Below are 14,363 nucleotides of genomic sequence, written 5' to 3' on the forward strand. Positions count from 1 at the left end.
CATTGATGACTATTTAATGACTATAAGAAAAGTTGCTGTCCTAACATTCCTCTAAAACATATGAATTATCATCAGATCAATTCTTTATTATTAAAAAAAAAAAAAAAAACACGCGGGCACACACCCTCATAACAGACACACATGCGACAAGTTATGAAACTAAGTTGACATGCATGCATATTTTGATATTCAGATCAACCATCCACTACAGATTGGACACTATTGACTTGATAGGATTTTATTCATCCTTGATCTGAAGCATTTCATTAAGCTCGTTCTCAAACCTTTTCATGGCTTCTTCTGGGAGGCAAATTAAAACCAATCTACCATGCTCTCCTTTAGCGTTAGTATATGGAACATAGAAGCTCAAACCAGGAATATTATCTACACCGGCCTTGTCTGGTCCAGAATACAAAGGCTTACCCCATCCATAATCCACATCTCTTATCCCAGATTTTGTGATGTCTGACACGATAAAGGATCCTGTCAAGGAGAATAGAGGCCTTCCTTTAATGGCCATTAGATCGGCAGTAGAGTGAACATATTCCTCAGTTGCTTCTTTCTTTACTTTCTTCACCAACTCCAATGCATAGGTCATGGGCTGCCCGCATAGCATCCCCGCAGTAGAAACTGCCGCAGGAAACACAAATGCGTTGCCATAATACCCTTCAGGTAGTGGAGGACTAAGCCTATCACAAAAATAATGGTAATAGCAAAAGAAAAGATCAGAGAGAATCAAATAAAAATTACCCTTCTTTTAATAGCTAGTTATCCCTGTTCAAATTAAATAGGAGAGTGTGTAGAGGTAGTTATTTTAACCTGCAAGGTTCAAAACGTGCATTGACTACGCACATGAAGCGAACCTCTTGATTGGGGTTTTTCCATTGGAGTGCAGCTGTATGACAACGCCAGAGGCATGCAGTGAGGACATCGAAGGTGGTGGAAGATTGAACATGGTGACGAGGGAAGAGGCAGCGCAATGCCTCAATCTCTTTGGAGCCAAAGAAGAAGGAAGCATGGCAGGGTTTCAAGGAGACACTTTTGTTGTCATCTTCGAGCGGTAGTTGGTTGTATTCATGGTGGATGAATGTGACTTTGGGTGGGTCTCTGGCACAAAGCAGTTCCCTACACCACACTGGCATGATGGAAGGCTTAGATGCACCTTGGGCTATTTCTGCTATGGCCTTTATGAATTGAATATATCCACTTCCATCACACATTGTGTGGTTCACACGCATAGCAAAGATGAAACTGCCGCATTTGAGCTGTGTCACCTGCCAATCCGTTCAATCATATAACATATGAACACTATCTCCGTTACAAACTACAAATCTTATTTTTTCATACAGTAAAAAATAAGATTGTTTTCGTAAATTATGATGGACTAATAAAAATATCGATATTGTTAGGGAGAAAAAAAAAGGTCAATTTTTTTTATTTAATATTCGTTAATTATTGCAATAATTAATTAATACTAAATAAAATAAATTTTAGTTGATTTTAATTAGGAGTAAACTCGGATCGGATCGGATCGAATATGACCAAAATTTCGATCTGATCCACACTAAAATCATCGGATCAGATCGGATCAAATATTCGTAGTTTTTAATCTTGGATCCGATCTGCACATTTGCGGATCGGATAGAATCGGATATCAGATATATCCGCAAAACTCAAAATATTTTTAAAAGTTTATTTTTATTAAAAAATATCAATAAAATTCATTTTTTTTATTTTTTAAATATTTTGATTCTTAAAATAATATTAAACATATTTTTCTTAAATAATAAATTAAAATAATACAACATATCTGATAATTATTAATTGAAATAAAACATAAAAAGAATATTTACTTATTTATTTTTTTATTTTTGCGGATAGACGGGTATGTGGATCAGATATACAGATACCAACACAAAATCCGCAATCCGATCTGATTAGTGTATGGGTCTGATCTGATCTGATAGCCTTGCAGATCGAATCCATATCCACAATTTTTGAATCGAATTCGAATAAATATCACAGATATGCGAATCAGATTTGATCCATTGACGCCCTTAATTTTAATTAAATTTTTTTAATTACCAAATATTTCCATAAAAATATAAACAAAAGAATCAACCTAATTAAAGAGTCAACAACCTAGCAAACATCTTATCTAAGAGTCAACAATCTAACAAATATCTTATCTATTTATTCAATTATTTTAAAATTATCCTTTTATCTCGTCCCATTTCTTTTTTTCCTTCCAACATTACAATTTCAGGCACCACCACCGTATTATTTGTCGTGGCCCCTCCACCATTAACTACTAGTGTGTCGTTAGTTGTCCCTAAATCCTAGGGTTTTTTACTTAAATAAATTGTTTGCATTTCAAAATTACCTGATTCCCCTAAAACAGATTCTGCAACGTGATTATCCTTTTTGTATTATTATATAAATCGTCCTAGGGTGCAAAGGGTTATATAAAACATGAATCATCTCACCCTAGGACGATTAATGCATGAACTTGTGAGGCAAAGTAAGAGTAAATCGTGGCAGGGCTTCTTGGGTTAGAAGTAGAGCATAAATCGTCCCAGGGTAGTAGGTTTTACGTGTTAATGGGCTAAACCAAACTGGGCTGCCACGATTTATGTGTTATTGAGACCCTCAGGAGCCTGGGACGATTTATGTGTTACTTTGTAACACTCAAAGGGCTGGGACGATTTATGCCCAAGTTATAACCCTAAGGACTCAAGTCAACGGGTTAACGGTTCAACCGAAAATTCACCGGTTGAACCGATTGACCTGGTGCAATATAATTAAAAAATAAAATATATTAAAAATTTTCAAATTTAAAATTTAAATACATATTTTCACTAATAATCCAACTTCAACTTTTTTAAAAAAATTTGAAACTCAAGCGGTTCGGTCGAACCGGTCTTATCGAATGATATCAGTTTAAACCATTTCATTCCGGGTTTGACCATACCCAACCGGTTCGTTCCCTCATCTGGTCAGATCATCAGATTGGAGGGAGGTCTTGGAGCCACCATATTTGAGCGGAGAGGAAGTTTGGAGGGAGAACTGTTTTCGGGGGTGGGACCAGCCGGTGGCGGAGGTGCAGCTGGTGGTGGGCAGAGGCGTCTGAGTGGCACCGGGGGTGGTGGCAGTGGGCCGTCGGCGGCCAGTTGGTGGAGTTGGGGGATCTCACTGGCGGTGGTAATGGCCGCGAACCAAGGAGATATGTACCACTTAAATGGCATTGCGCATGTTGCCGGATTTATCGATCAAGAGGTAAGATTTTAAATTTTCTAATGTTTTTAAATTTTGGATGATATAGTATGTTGGATGATATTGTATAGGGTGAATATGCATCTTAGAATATTTTTTTATTAAGACGTTGTCGGATACCATGTACAGTGATTTAGTTAGTTTTTGGTTTAGTATAAGATGTTAGAAATCAGTGTTCTTAATAGATTATGGAATTCGCTCATGATAGGGTGATGGTTCTGACGGTAGAATCCCATGAAATTTGCTGATTTTACTATTGAGTTCGGACCGGACTGGACCGAACCGGTTCGAGAGAAAAATCGGGCAATGGGGTTCTGAGCCGGTCCAATCTGATGATCTGACCGGATGAGGAAACGAACCGGTTGGGTATGGTCAAACCCGGAATGAAATGGTTTAAACTGATATCACTCGATAAGACCGGTTTGACCGAACCGCTTGAGTTTCAAATTTTTTTTAAAAAGTTGAAGTTGGATTATTAGTGAAAATATGTATTTAAATTTTAAATTTGAAAATTTTTAATATATTTTATTTTTTAATTATATTGCACCAGGTCAATCGGTTCAACCGGTGAATTTTCGGTTGAACCGTTAACCCGTTGACTTGAGTCCTTAGGGTTATAACTTGGGTATAAATCGTCCCAGCCCTTTGAGTGTTACAAAGTAACACATAAATCGTCCCAGGCTCCTGAGGGTCTCAATAACACATAAATCGTGGCAGCCCAGTTTGGTTTAGCCCATTAACACCTAAAACCTACTACCCTGGGACGATTTATGCTCTACTTCTAACCCAAGAAGCCCTGCCACGATTTACTCTTACTTTGCCTCACAAGTTCATGCATTAATCGTTCTAGGGTGAGATGATTCATGTTTTATATAACCCTTTGCACCCTAGGACGATTTATATAATAATACAAAAAGGATAATCACGTTGCAAAATCTGTTTTAGGGGAATCAGGTAATTTTGAAATGCAAACAATTTATTTAAGTAAAAAACCCTAAATCCTAACCTCTTAAATTTTAAATTCTAACATATTAAATTCTATACCCCTTTAAAAATCTATTATATCTATTATATATTATTAATTTTATAACAAAAATATATCACACGCATGCTATTTTCTCATTACAATTGAAATTAAATTTTTTTCTTTAAAATTAAAAAATTCTTCCCTGCTTTCTCTTTCTTTTTGTATCTTCCTCATTCCTTCACCCACTCTATCTTTTTTATATATTATTATCAATGACTAATTACAAATTTGACCATCAAAATATGTAACATAAAATTTTTTAATTGTATTTAAATTAAATTAAAATTAAAATATTAAAATTGAAACTGAAATATAACTATATTATATATTACTAACTAATTTAATAACCAAAATGTGTGACTCTCTCTTATTAAAATTAAGAGGAAATATTTTTCTCCAAAATTAATAAACTCCCTTCCTACACTCTCTTATCTATCTTTCTCTCTTTTTTTTCTATTTCTCTCCATCCCTTCCACTCTATATATAATTTATAATTTATATTTTATACTAATAATTTGACAAACTAAAATATGTCACTAGATATTTTTTCATTACAATTAAAATAAAATTTTTCTTTTTAAAATTAACAAACTCCATTTCTCATTCTTCTTATTTATCTTTCTCTCTCTTTTTTCTTATTCTTTATTTTTCTCTACCTTTCTATTCTATAAAAAATAAAATCAACAAGATAATATAATTTAAATTAAAAATATTATTATATGTATATTTTTTTATTTAATTTTAAATTTTTACTACTTATTTTTCTAATCTATATTTTTACTTCTCTTCCTTCAAATATTTATTACATATAATTTGGAGAAAATACTAATGTTGTGATTAAAAGTTAGAATCAAGATTCAATTATTTTTAAAAAAATTGAGTTAATTTTATAACTATCAATATAAATTTTTTTATACTAATATCTAATTATATTTTTATATACATAGAGAGAAAAAATATTATTTTTAAATAGCAAGCATAAAAATTAATTGCTTTTATTTCTGTAACAGACTTGACGCCTAATCAAATGTAAAAGTATATACATTAAATTCTTTTAAATTTTAAATAATAAATATTAAATTAATTATTAACAAAGAATTAAACTCTTTCAAGATGAAAATAATAACTAAAAATCTTATTATTTAATTTTTTTATTTACAGAGTCTCATGTTTTCTAAATTGATGAAAACTTTTGTCTTTTATGACTATTTTGTAAAAGTAATTTGATTTTATAAATTTTTTGTGCCATAATCTGTAATGTCATGACAAAACTGACATAATTTTAAAAGATTTATATTATCGTAATGTTATTACAGGTAAAAATACTAGTTAAAATCTTAAATTATAAATTATAAATTCTAAACTTTAAATTTTAAACTATGTATTCTAAATTAGTTTTACTTTTTATTGTTTCATTTCTTTGTTCTATAAATTGTTTCATTTCCTTTTATTGTTTCATTTTTTTTTTTTTATAATGATACGACAATCGTGTGTGTAAATAATTTAACCTGAATAAGGAGGAGCGGAGAGTTAACAATTCCATCATTAGAAAATGGAACATCATAGAGGAGCTCATGAAAGCAAGGGAATGGAGGAAGAGGATCAACACCAAAATGGTCAAGTGTAACATATGCTTCAGCTTGGATGAACAATACACCTTCGCCAGTGCAATCCACCATAAGTTTGCCCTTAGGACCTTCCCTAAGCCTCCCAGCAAGTGGATAATAGAACACAAGTGCTTTGGACAACGCTTCCCTGATGACATGGGCAGGGTCTTTCCCTGCCATTGAAGGGTTGAAAGGAAAGATATGAACCGCTGCATAGTGGATGCGTAGACCTTGTTGGTCATCAATGTCGGAGAGAAGCTTGAGCTCATGGGGGGTGGGTCCAGCAGGTGGCACTAGCTCCGCTGGGTTCCTCCTCACTTTAAACACCATAGATGATGATGATTTCTGGAGAACCATTATTATGTGATTTTTTGGGAATTAAAGTAAGAATCGAAATATTGGTGTTTGATGAACAAACTGAAATGTTGATATTATTAAGAAGGTATAGAAAGAAAAGTGTAAACTGAATAAATTAAACTTGATTAAATTCAGTGCAGCATATAGAAGGAGAGGAACTATTTATATACAGAAGTAAATCAGTTTGCTGTGTATGGGATTTTTTTTAAATAAATAAAAAATATTTTATTTATTAAAATATATCATTTGTAGCATTTTTTACAAAAATTTATCTTATTTTTTATTTTGCTTACAGTGTAAACGAAATAAAAATGCATGTATTTCGTTTATAATGTAGACGAAATAAGAGAGGAGCTGGCCTATATATATAAAATCCGTTTACAACATTATTTGGATAGATATTTCATCAATTTCTTCACCTTTTATCCCACTTCTACTATTTTCTAATCATTTTATCAAATTACTCGACGATTATGGCGCGCGCGAATGCACATAATGCGGACATTAACCGACTGATGAACTCGACATGACACATCGCTAGGGTAGCCGACTTTAAGATTAGTGTTGTTTTTTTGTGTTTATGTTACACTACAAAAAAAAAAAAAAAACATGTTTTAGCGACAAACTTTTAGTGGCAATAATATAATGACCACTAATTCTTTAATTTAAGTTATGTTTTTGCGGCAATTATATATTTGCCTTTATTACTATATATTATAATGACAATTGTTTTTATTGTCACTAATAAATACAAAAAAAATTGTTTGTAAAAAAATTTTAGTGGCCATAGAGTTATGGCCAGTATTATTATCATTAAAATATTTTTTTAATGAGTTATTGCTTGTGCTTTTTAGAACTTTGGCGTAAAAAATGTTGATTCAGATAGAGTGAAGTACCAACCCGGTCCTTGTCCATTTTCAAGAATGACAACGCGACCCCTCAAAATAAAATTGATCCACTTCGGTCCCTGTCCCCTGATTTCGTCACACAACGCAGTCTCTGTGGGTATTTTTCCGTCAACTCTGAACGGAAAATGCTGACGTGTCAGGTTCAGAAATGGATAGAGGTCTAATTGTCTCTAAATTTAAATTGTTAGGGGTTTATTTGTCCTTATAATTTTTTAAACAATATTTTTTAGATTATTTTTTATTTATTATATTAATATTCTTTTTCCAATAAATTATTAAATATATAGTATAATAAGTACAAACTAATTAATAAATTATTCAAATTTAAAAATATCATTTATTATCAAACTAAATAAATCATTCTCAAATATAATTTTTAAATACATAAATAATAAACATTAAAATTCAGTTAATACATTAATAATAATAACCCTATGATATACTATTAGTATTATGATCTAAATAATTTTTCAAACTAATAAACACATTACTTGATATATAGTAAAATATTTTTGAGTAATAATAAATTTAATTTTTTATCTCTTTAAACTAAATTAATAATTCTATTTAATATCTTTATACTAAAATACACTATGAGTAAACTACTAATAATACTAAATGAAATAATTAATATATATATATATATATGGAGACCATTTATAAACTCAACAAATTTAAAGTATCAATAATATTATTAATCTATTAATAATACATATGATCATAACGTTATAGATTGATAAAGATTTATCAATATAAGAATAATATAGATTAATTAAAATTTTAAGTATATTAAAATTCAATTAAAGAGATAAAAAATAGAATTATTTCAATTAGTATTTAATTATTTCATTAAAGGTTATATATTTTAATTATTTTATTTAGTATTAGTAGCTTGCTCATAGTATATTTTAGTACAAAGATATTAAATAGAATTATTAATTTAGTTTAAAGAGATAAAAAATTAAACTTGTTATTACTCAAAAATATTTTACTATATATCAAGTAATGTGTTCATTAGTTTTTACTTTATTGTGAAAAATTATCTAGATCATAATACTAATATATATCATAGGATTATTATTATTAATGTATTAACTGAATTTTAATGTTTATTATTTATGTATTTAAAAATTATATTTGAGAATGATTTATTTAGTTTGATAATAAATGATATTTTTAAATTTGAATAATTTATTAATTAGTTTGTACTTATTATACTATATATTTAATAATTTATTAAAAAAAGAATATTAATATAATAAATAAAAAATAATCTAAAAAAAATTTATTTAAAAAATTATAAGGACAAATAAACCCCTAACTAATTTAAATTTGGAGACAATTAGACTCCTGTCCATTTCTGAACCTGACACATTAGCATTTTCCGTTCAGAGTTAATGGAAAAATACCCACAGGAACCGCGTTGTATTACGAAATTAGGGGACAAGGACCGAAGTTGATCGATTTTATTTTGAGGGGTCGCGTTGTCATTCTTGGAAATGGACAGCGGCCGGATTGATACTTCACTCATTTAGATATTCAGAGAAAAGCGTCTAGCTTATGTTGAAGGTGAAGAATGGTATCACCGCCAAAACTCTAATCTCATCGTAGCCGTCGCTGCCGCTATCGCCACCGCCGTCGAGCAAAGGTGCCTCCTCCACTAACTCATCTCTAGATCTGGTAGCAATGCCCAAACCTCTGACATCTACACCTTTCTCTGACACCGCCGATCTTCAGCAATAAGCTGTGACGTCAATACAAATCCCAAAATCACCTCTCATTTCGCACTCTGTCTCTCCCAGCTCGAATTACGAATGGCCGATCAGAATCCTGCGGAGCTAGAACCAAAGAGCGGCTCCGATGCGTCTTCTCGGATCGAGGAAGTGAGTGAGTGGTTGGCGAAGACATTCGAAGCCGCCAGCAAACCCGTTCCAGGGTTTGAGTACACGCCTCGCAGCGTCTCGCATTTGCACGGCCTCTTAATCGTCTCCAAAGCCAAAGATGAAGTTGTGCGTCTCGTCACTCGCGATTTTTGCCAGAAGGCCTCTGAGTACCGATCCCGAGGTACGGTTCTAATTAACCGTGATTCAAGTTAATTCAAGTTAGTGAGACTCCTGCATCATGGAAGTTATATATTAAATTGTTGACTGAGACCTCAATTCTCGCTTTACCAATTTTCTTTTTAATTTTTAATCTTTTCTTTTTTCTATTAGGGATTTGATTACTGGAATTTCTAAGTCCAGATTTGATGAATTCTATTTTTGTAATCTTAATTATTATTACTTTCTTGGTTTGTGATCTGAGATGACGATGGTGATGATTGTTTGAAGGACAATACTTTGATAAGTTACTTTTGCTCATTTTACATCAAGGACACATTATTTTAGGGTTATGTCCATGTTTTTGAACATGAATGTGTGTTGAACCTTCTAAGATGCAATAGTAATGCACTTTTAAATTGTTTTTAGATAATGAAATTTGAATCGGGCCATTTGTATTGGTAGGCATGCTTTTGGTGATCAGTATCGGGCCACTGATACTGTAATTAATGGAGCTGGGAAGCTGAAGTTGGTATTTGGTATGTTTACCAGAGTTGCAATCAAACAGCTCGACAGGATCATTGGCCAGGTAATTCTTCAAGTTCCTAACAATTTGATTTTTATTCATTTTAGTCTAATCATGCTTAGGGTTTCGTTTTGTTAACTGTTATAGGGACAATTTGCGATATCAGTAGAAGATACTTTGAAGATCATAATCTGTAGGTTCACTCAACTTGATCTCTTAATTCTTGTTTGGATATTTGTTAATGACGATCATTTCATGCTTGGAACTTGTTCAGTACTTGTTTCATCGTGTGATTGTTTAGGAAACAACACAAGAAGCTCTATTCCCTTGAGATGGAACTTGCTGCTGTTAGGAATGAGGTTTTTGTTTTGAAGCAACTGCTTGAGACCAATGGAATTTACTCTGAGAGAAAGCCTTTGGTTATGATATGTGTACTCACAACATTTGGCCGCCAGAAGAATAGGGACGCCATTCGCAATGTCTGGATGGGAATTAGTAATTATATATGTTTTGTTCTTTCTCTTACTTAATTAGAAATCACTGACATTGTAAATTACTCTGCCATGATTAATATTGCACGGTTTGCTCATTGAAATTGTGGATTAGAGGTGGTTTTAACATTAAGAGTTCTTTCTTTGCAGGTGCAACTTTGAAGAAACTGGAGGATGGAAGGGCATTGTTGCACGATTTGTTATTGAGAGAAGGTTTAAATTCTTACTTTTAATTTTTTTGGGATGAGGGGGCATGTTGGATCCAAATTGTGATTCTTATGGCTTATAAACAATTTTGCAGTGAAAATCGTGGAAACAATCAGGATAAGGACATTGATCGTGAGAATATGTTAACTAATGACATCCTAATTCTTGTAAGTTTAACTAGTCGAAGGATTTTATTCTCTTTAAACATTCTGCTTTTCTGGAATTTGACAAGTATTTTGTGGTTTATTGTGAGTGAAAAATGAGGTCTCAGAGCATAAGCTGGTTTAGCTCACTGCCTTCAACTCTTATGTTGACAAGATGATCACGTGGAATCAAACGAGGGAATCCCAAATAAAGCTAAATTGGTTTTTGCTTATGCTGCAGATAAATGGGATGCACTGCAATTATGTTTATCAATGATGAATAATTATCTCAAGGCAAGTTTTAATTTATTGTTATTGGCAAATAATTGTTGCTTTAGTTTTAATTCAATGTGTTGATTTTCGGACAAAAATATTTGGAATCAAATGGTCAATATTACTTTGTTGCAGGTTGTCTATAATCAACTATCATATAAGAGTTTTTTTTTTTGAATCAAAGGAAGCTCAACACATAGAGTGGAGCAATTAAAGAAGCTACAAGAAATAACAAACGTCAAGAAACCAATCCCTAGTCCTCTTCTGCATGGCTATCAACACCCAAATGGGTCAGCCCCACTCCATTCCTCAGAGTACCTAAACAACCTGTTTATGATGTCCTCCATGCTGGAAGTATGATCTCTGAAGAGCCTACCATTCCTTTCTAGCCAGGTTGTCCAAATAACCGCAAAGAACCCAATGAACCACCTCTTTCTGTCTACCTTCCTTACCGATAACTTCGTCCAGCTTTCAAAGTGATCCTTTAGTGTACCTGGAAGGCTCCATTGTCGTCCCAAGGCCAGCAGCCAAGCACACCACACCTTCCATGTGGTCTCGCACTCAAGGAACAAATGAAAAACAGTTTCCTCAGCCTTATCGCATAGCACACACCTAGTATCCTGCTGAGTAATAACCCGGAATCTACATAGTCGATCCTTAGTATTCACCCTTCCAACCAAGACAAACCAAGTAAGCAGCTCAACCCTCGGAGGTACAAGTCCTTTCCAAACAGTACGAGTGAAGCTATAGCTAGTGATTTCCTCCGGTAGGACTTCCGCCTGCAAAACCTTCCCAAAGGAAGCCGTTGAGTAAACTCCTGTTTTATCAAATTTCCATACCACGCCATCCTCTTTTTCATTGGTGGGCTTGACCGATTGTAGCAGCTCATGAACCTGGTGGACTAAATCCAACTCCCATTGGAACAGCTCTCTCCTCCACTGAAAGCTCCAAATCCACTCTATCCCATCCCAAAACCCACAATCCCCTATAACAGAACCTTGCAAGGTCGAGACCGAGAAGAGTCTAGGAAACATATCTTTCAACACCCCAGGCGGCAACCAGCTATCCTCCCAGAACCGGATTGTTCTGCCATTACCGAGCTCCATAGACAACCCGCTGATCATCTTTTCTCGCAACTGCGACTCACTAATTTGTAGCTGGCATATATCCCGCCAATGACCCCCTCTTATGGGAACTGGCTGGCCTTGCAGCATCACAGTAGGATTTATGTTGTTGCAGGAGCAAACAACTTGCTTCCATAAAGGACAGTCTTCTTTTGAGAACCTCCACCACCACTTGAACAGCAGAGCTGTATTTCGAATCACCGCATCCCCAACTCCCAAACCACCTGCTTGCTTCGGAGCCATAACTATTTCCCACTTCACAAGCGGTACTCCGTGCCTCCCATCCTCTTTACTCCACAAGAACCGTCGTTGTAGGGAAATCAGCTTTTCCGCCACTGTCTTCGGCATCTTATACAGGCTGAGGTAGTAAATAGGCAAGCTATTAAGAACCGACTTAATTAGGACCAGCTTTCCCGCTTTGTTAAGAGTCTTTGCTTTCCACAAACTGAGCTTATCTTCAACCTTGTCAATCACCGGTTTCCATGTCTTTACCAGCCTCGGATTTGCTCCCAGGGGAATACCCAAATATCTGACTGGCAGTGATGCCTCCTTGCACCCCAACAGCTGACACATCCTACGGACCCACATCCGATCACAATTAACCGGAATAAGGTTGGACTTTTCAAAATTAATGTTCAACCCAGACATCAGTTCAAAGCATCGGAGTAATCGCTGATAATTCCTTATGGTCTCTTCCTTAGGAGGACAGAAAAGAATGGTATCATCCGCAAACTGCAGGTGAGATAACTCGATGTGATCCCTCCCAAGTAGTAGTGGAGATATACGATCATTCCTCACTGCCTTGCCAATCATTCTATGGAGCACATCCACAATTAAAACAAACAGAAAATGGGACAGCGGGTCTCCTTGTCGCAAGCCCCTTTCCATTTTGAAAGGCTTCGTAGGTGACCCATTAACAAGAATCGACATAGATGCAGAGCAGACACACTCCTTTATCCACCCTCGCCATTTCTGACCGAAGCCCATCATCTGCAGTACAATATCCAGAAAGCTCCACTTAACTCTATCATAAGCCTTTTGGAAATCCAGCTTTATTATCGCGGCGCTCTTTTTCCGTGATTTCAGCCAGTGCACCGTTTCGCAAGCAATCAGTGCCCCATCATGTATTTTTCTCCCCTTTACGAATGCACTCTGCGTCTCTCCTACCAATCCCGGCATCACTTTCCGCATCCTCCGAACCAATACTTTAGAAATTACCTTATAAAGACAGCCCACCATACTAATCGGTCGGAGATCCTTAATTTCTCTGGCTCCAGTAAACTTCGGTGCCAGCGTCACCCAAGTTACATTCGCATCGCTAGGAAGCTTAGATGACTGGAAAAAATCGACCACCGCATCAGTGAACTCCTTCCCTAATTCATCCCAACACTTCTTGATGAAGTTCATGTTGTACCCATCACTACCTGGTGCCTTTGTTGACTCACAATCCCAAACAGCCGCCTTTACTTCATCAGGCATTGGCATCACCTCTAGCTCTGTTGCCTCTGCCTCATTGATTCGCTGAACAAGCCCTTCCCGGAATCTAATTACCGGAGAAGTTTCCTGGTGGTACAGCTCCTTGTAAAAGTCTCGAATAGCAACCTTAATTCTTTCTTGGTTCCTGACCATCCTCCCCTTGACCATTAAGGCATCAATCCGATTGGATCTTCGACGCGCAGAGGCTAAATTGTGAAAGTAGCGGGTATTTTTATCCATCTCTTTTGCATGGCGAGACCTTGACATCTGCTTCCAATGCAACTCCTTTCTGATATACCATTTCCTACAGAAGCTCACTAGCGCCTTTTTCCTTGCTTCAATAGTCCCATCAGCCACTCCAGTACTAACTATGTCATCTGCTTTTTTGATTTCATCCTCAAACTGCGTAATCCTTCGGTCTATGTCCCCAAATTTATCTCTATGCCACCTAGTCAGCGGAACTGTCAGAGCCTTTAGCTTGTCCAGAATATTTTCCTCTCCCAAGCTTCTCCACTCCTCCTTTACCATACTCAAGAACCCATCATGCGTAAACCATGAGTCCAAGCTCCGAAAAGGTCTTGGCCCTCCACTATACCGAGTCCCGTCCATAATAATTGGACAATGGTCAGATAACCCTCTCGGCCCCCCTCTCAGCCTTGTTCCCGGAAACTCTTCTAGCCACTCCACACTAACTAGGCTCCTATCAATGCGGCTACATGATTGCCCTCTGAACCAGGTGAACGAGCGATCAGTGACTGCTAGATCCACTAACTCCATATCCTGTATCCAAGCTTTATACTCAGTTGTCGACACCGGCAGCGAGGTAGAGCCCTTCCTTTCTTCCAGATGAGTTATCTCATTAAAATCCCCCATATAACAAAACGGAACTTGACATAACCCAGATAAAAAACT

General features: G+C 35.3%; 1 protein-coding gene across 1 annotated transcript; it reads right to left on the minus strand.

Moving 5' to 3' along the window:
• Positions 1–238: 238 nt before the first annotated feature.
• On the minus strand, positions 239–6,334 carry LOC112770327 (13-hydroxylupanine O-tigloyltransferase-like). The gene is made up of 3 exons (XM_025814699.2): positions 5,809–6,334; positions 820–1,274; positions 239–689 (listed from the first exon to the last, which is right to left on the minus strand). The coding sequence occupies exons 1-3, from the start codon at positions 6,262–6,264 to the stop codon at positions 239–241; spliced, it is 1,362 nt and encodes a 453-aa protein (XP_025670484.1). The 5' UTR covers positions 6,265–6,334.
• Positions 6,335–14,363: the final 8,029 nt, after the last annotated feature.

This window comes from Arachis hypogaea, chromosome 18, assembly GCF_003086295.3.
Source record: "Arachis hypogaea cultivar Tifrunner chromosome 18, arahy.Tifrunner.gnm2.J5K5, whole genome shotgun sequence".
Classification (NCBI taxonomy): domain Eukaryota; kingdom Viridiplantae; phylum Streptophyta; class Magnoliopsida; order Fabales; family Fabaceae; genus Arachis; species Arachis hypogaea.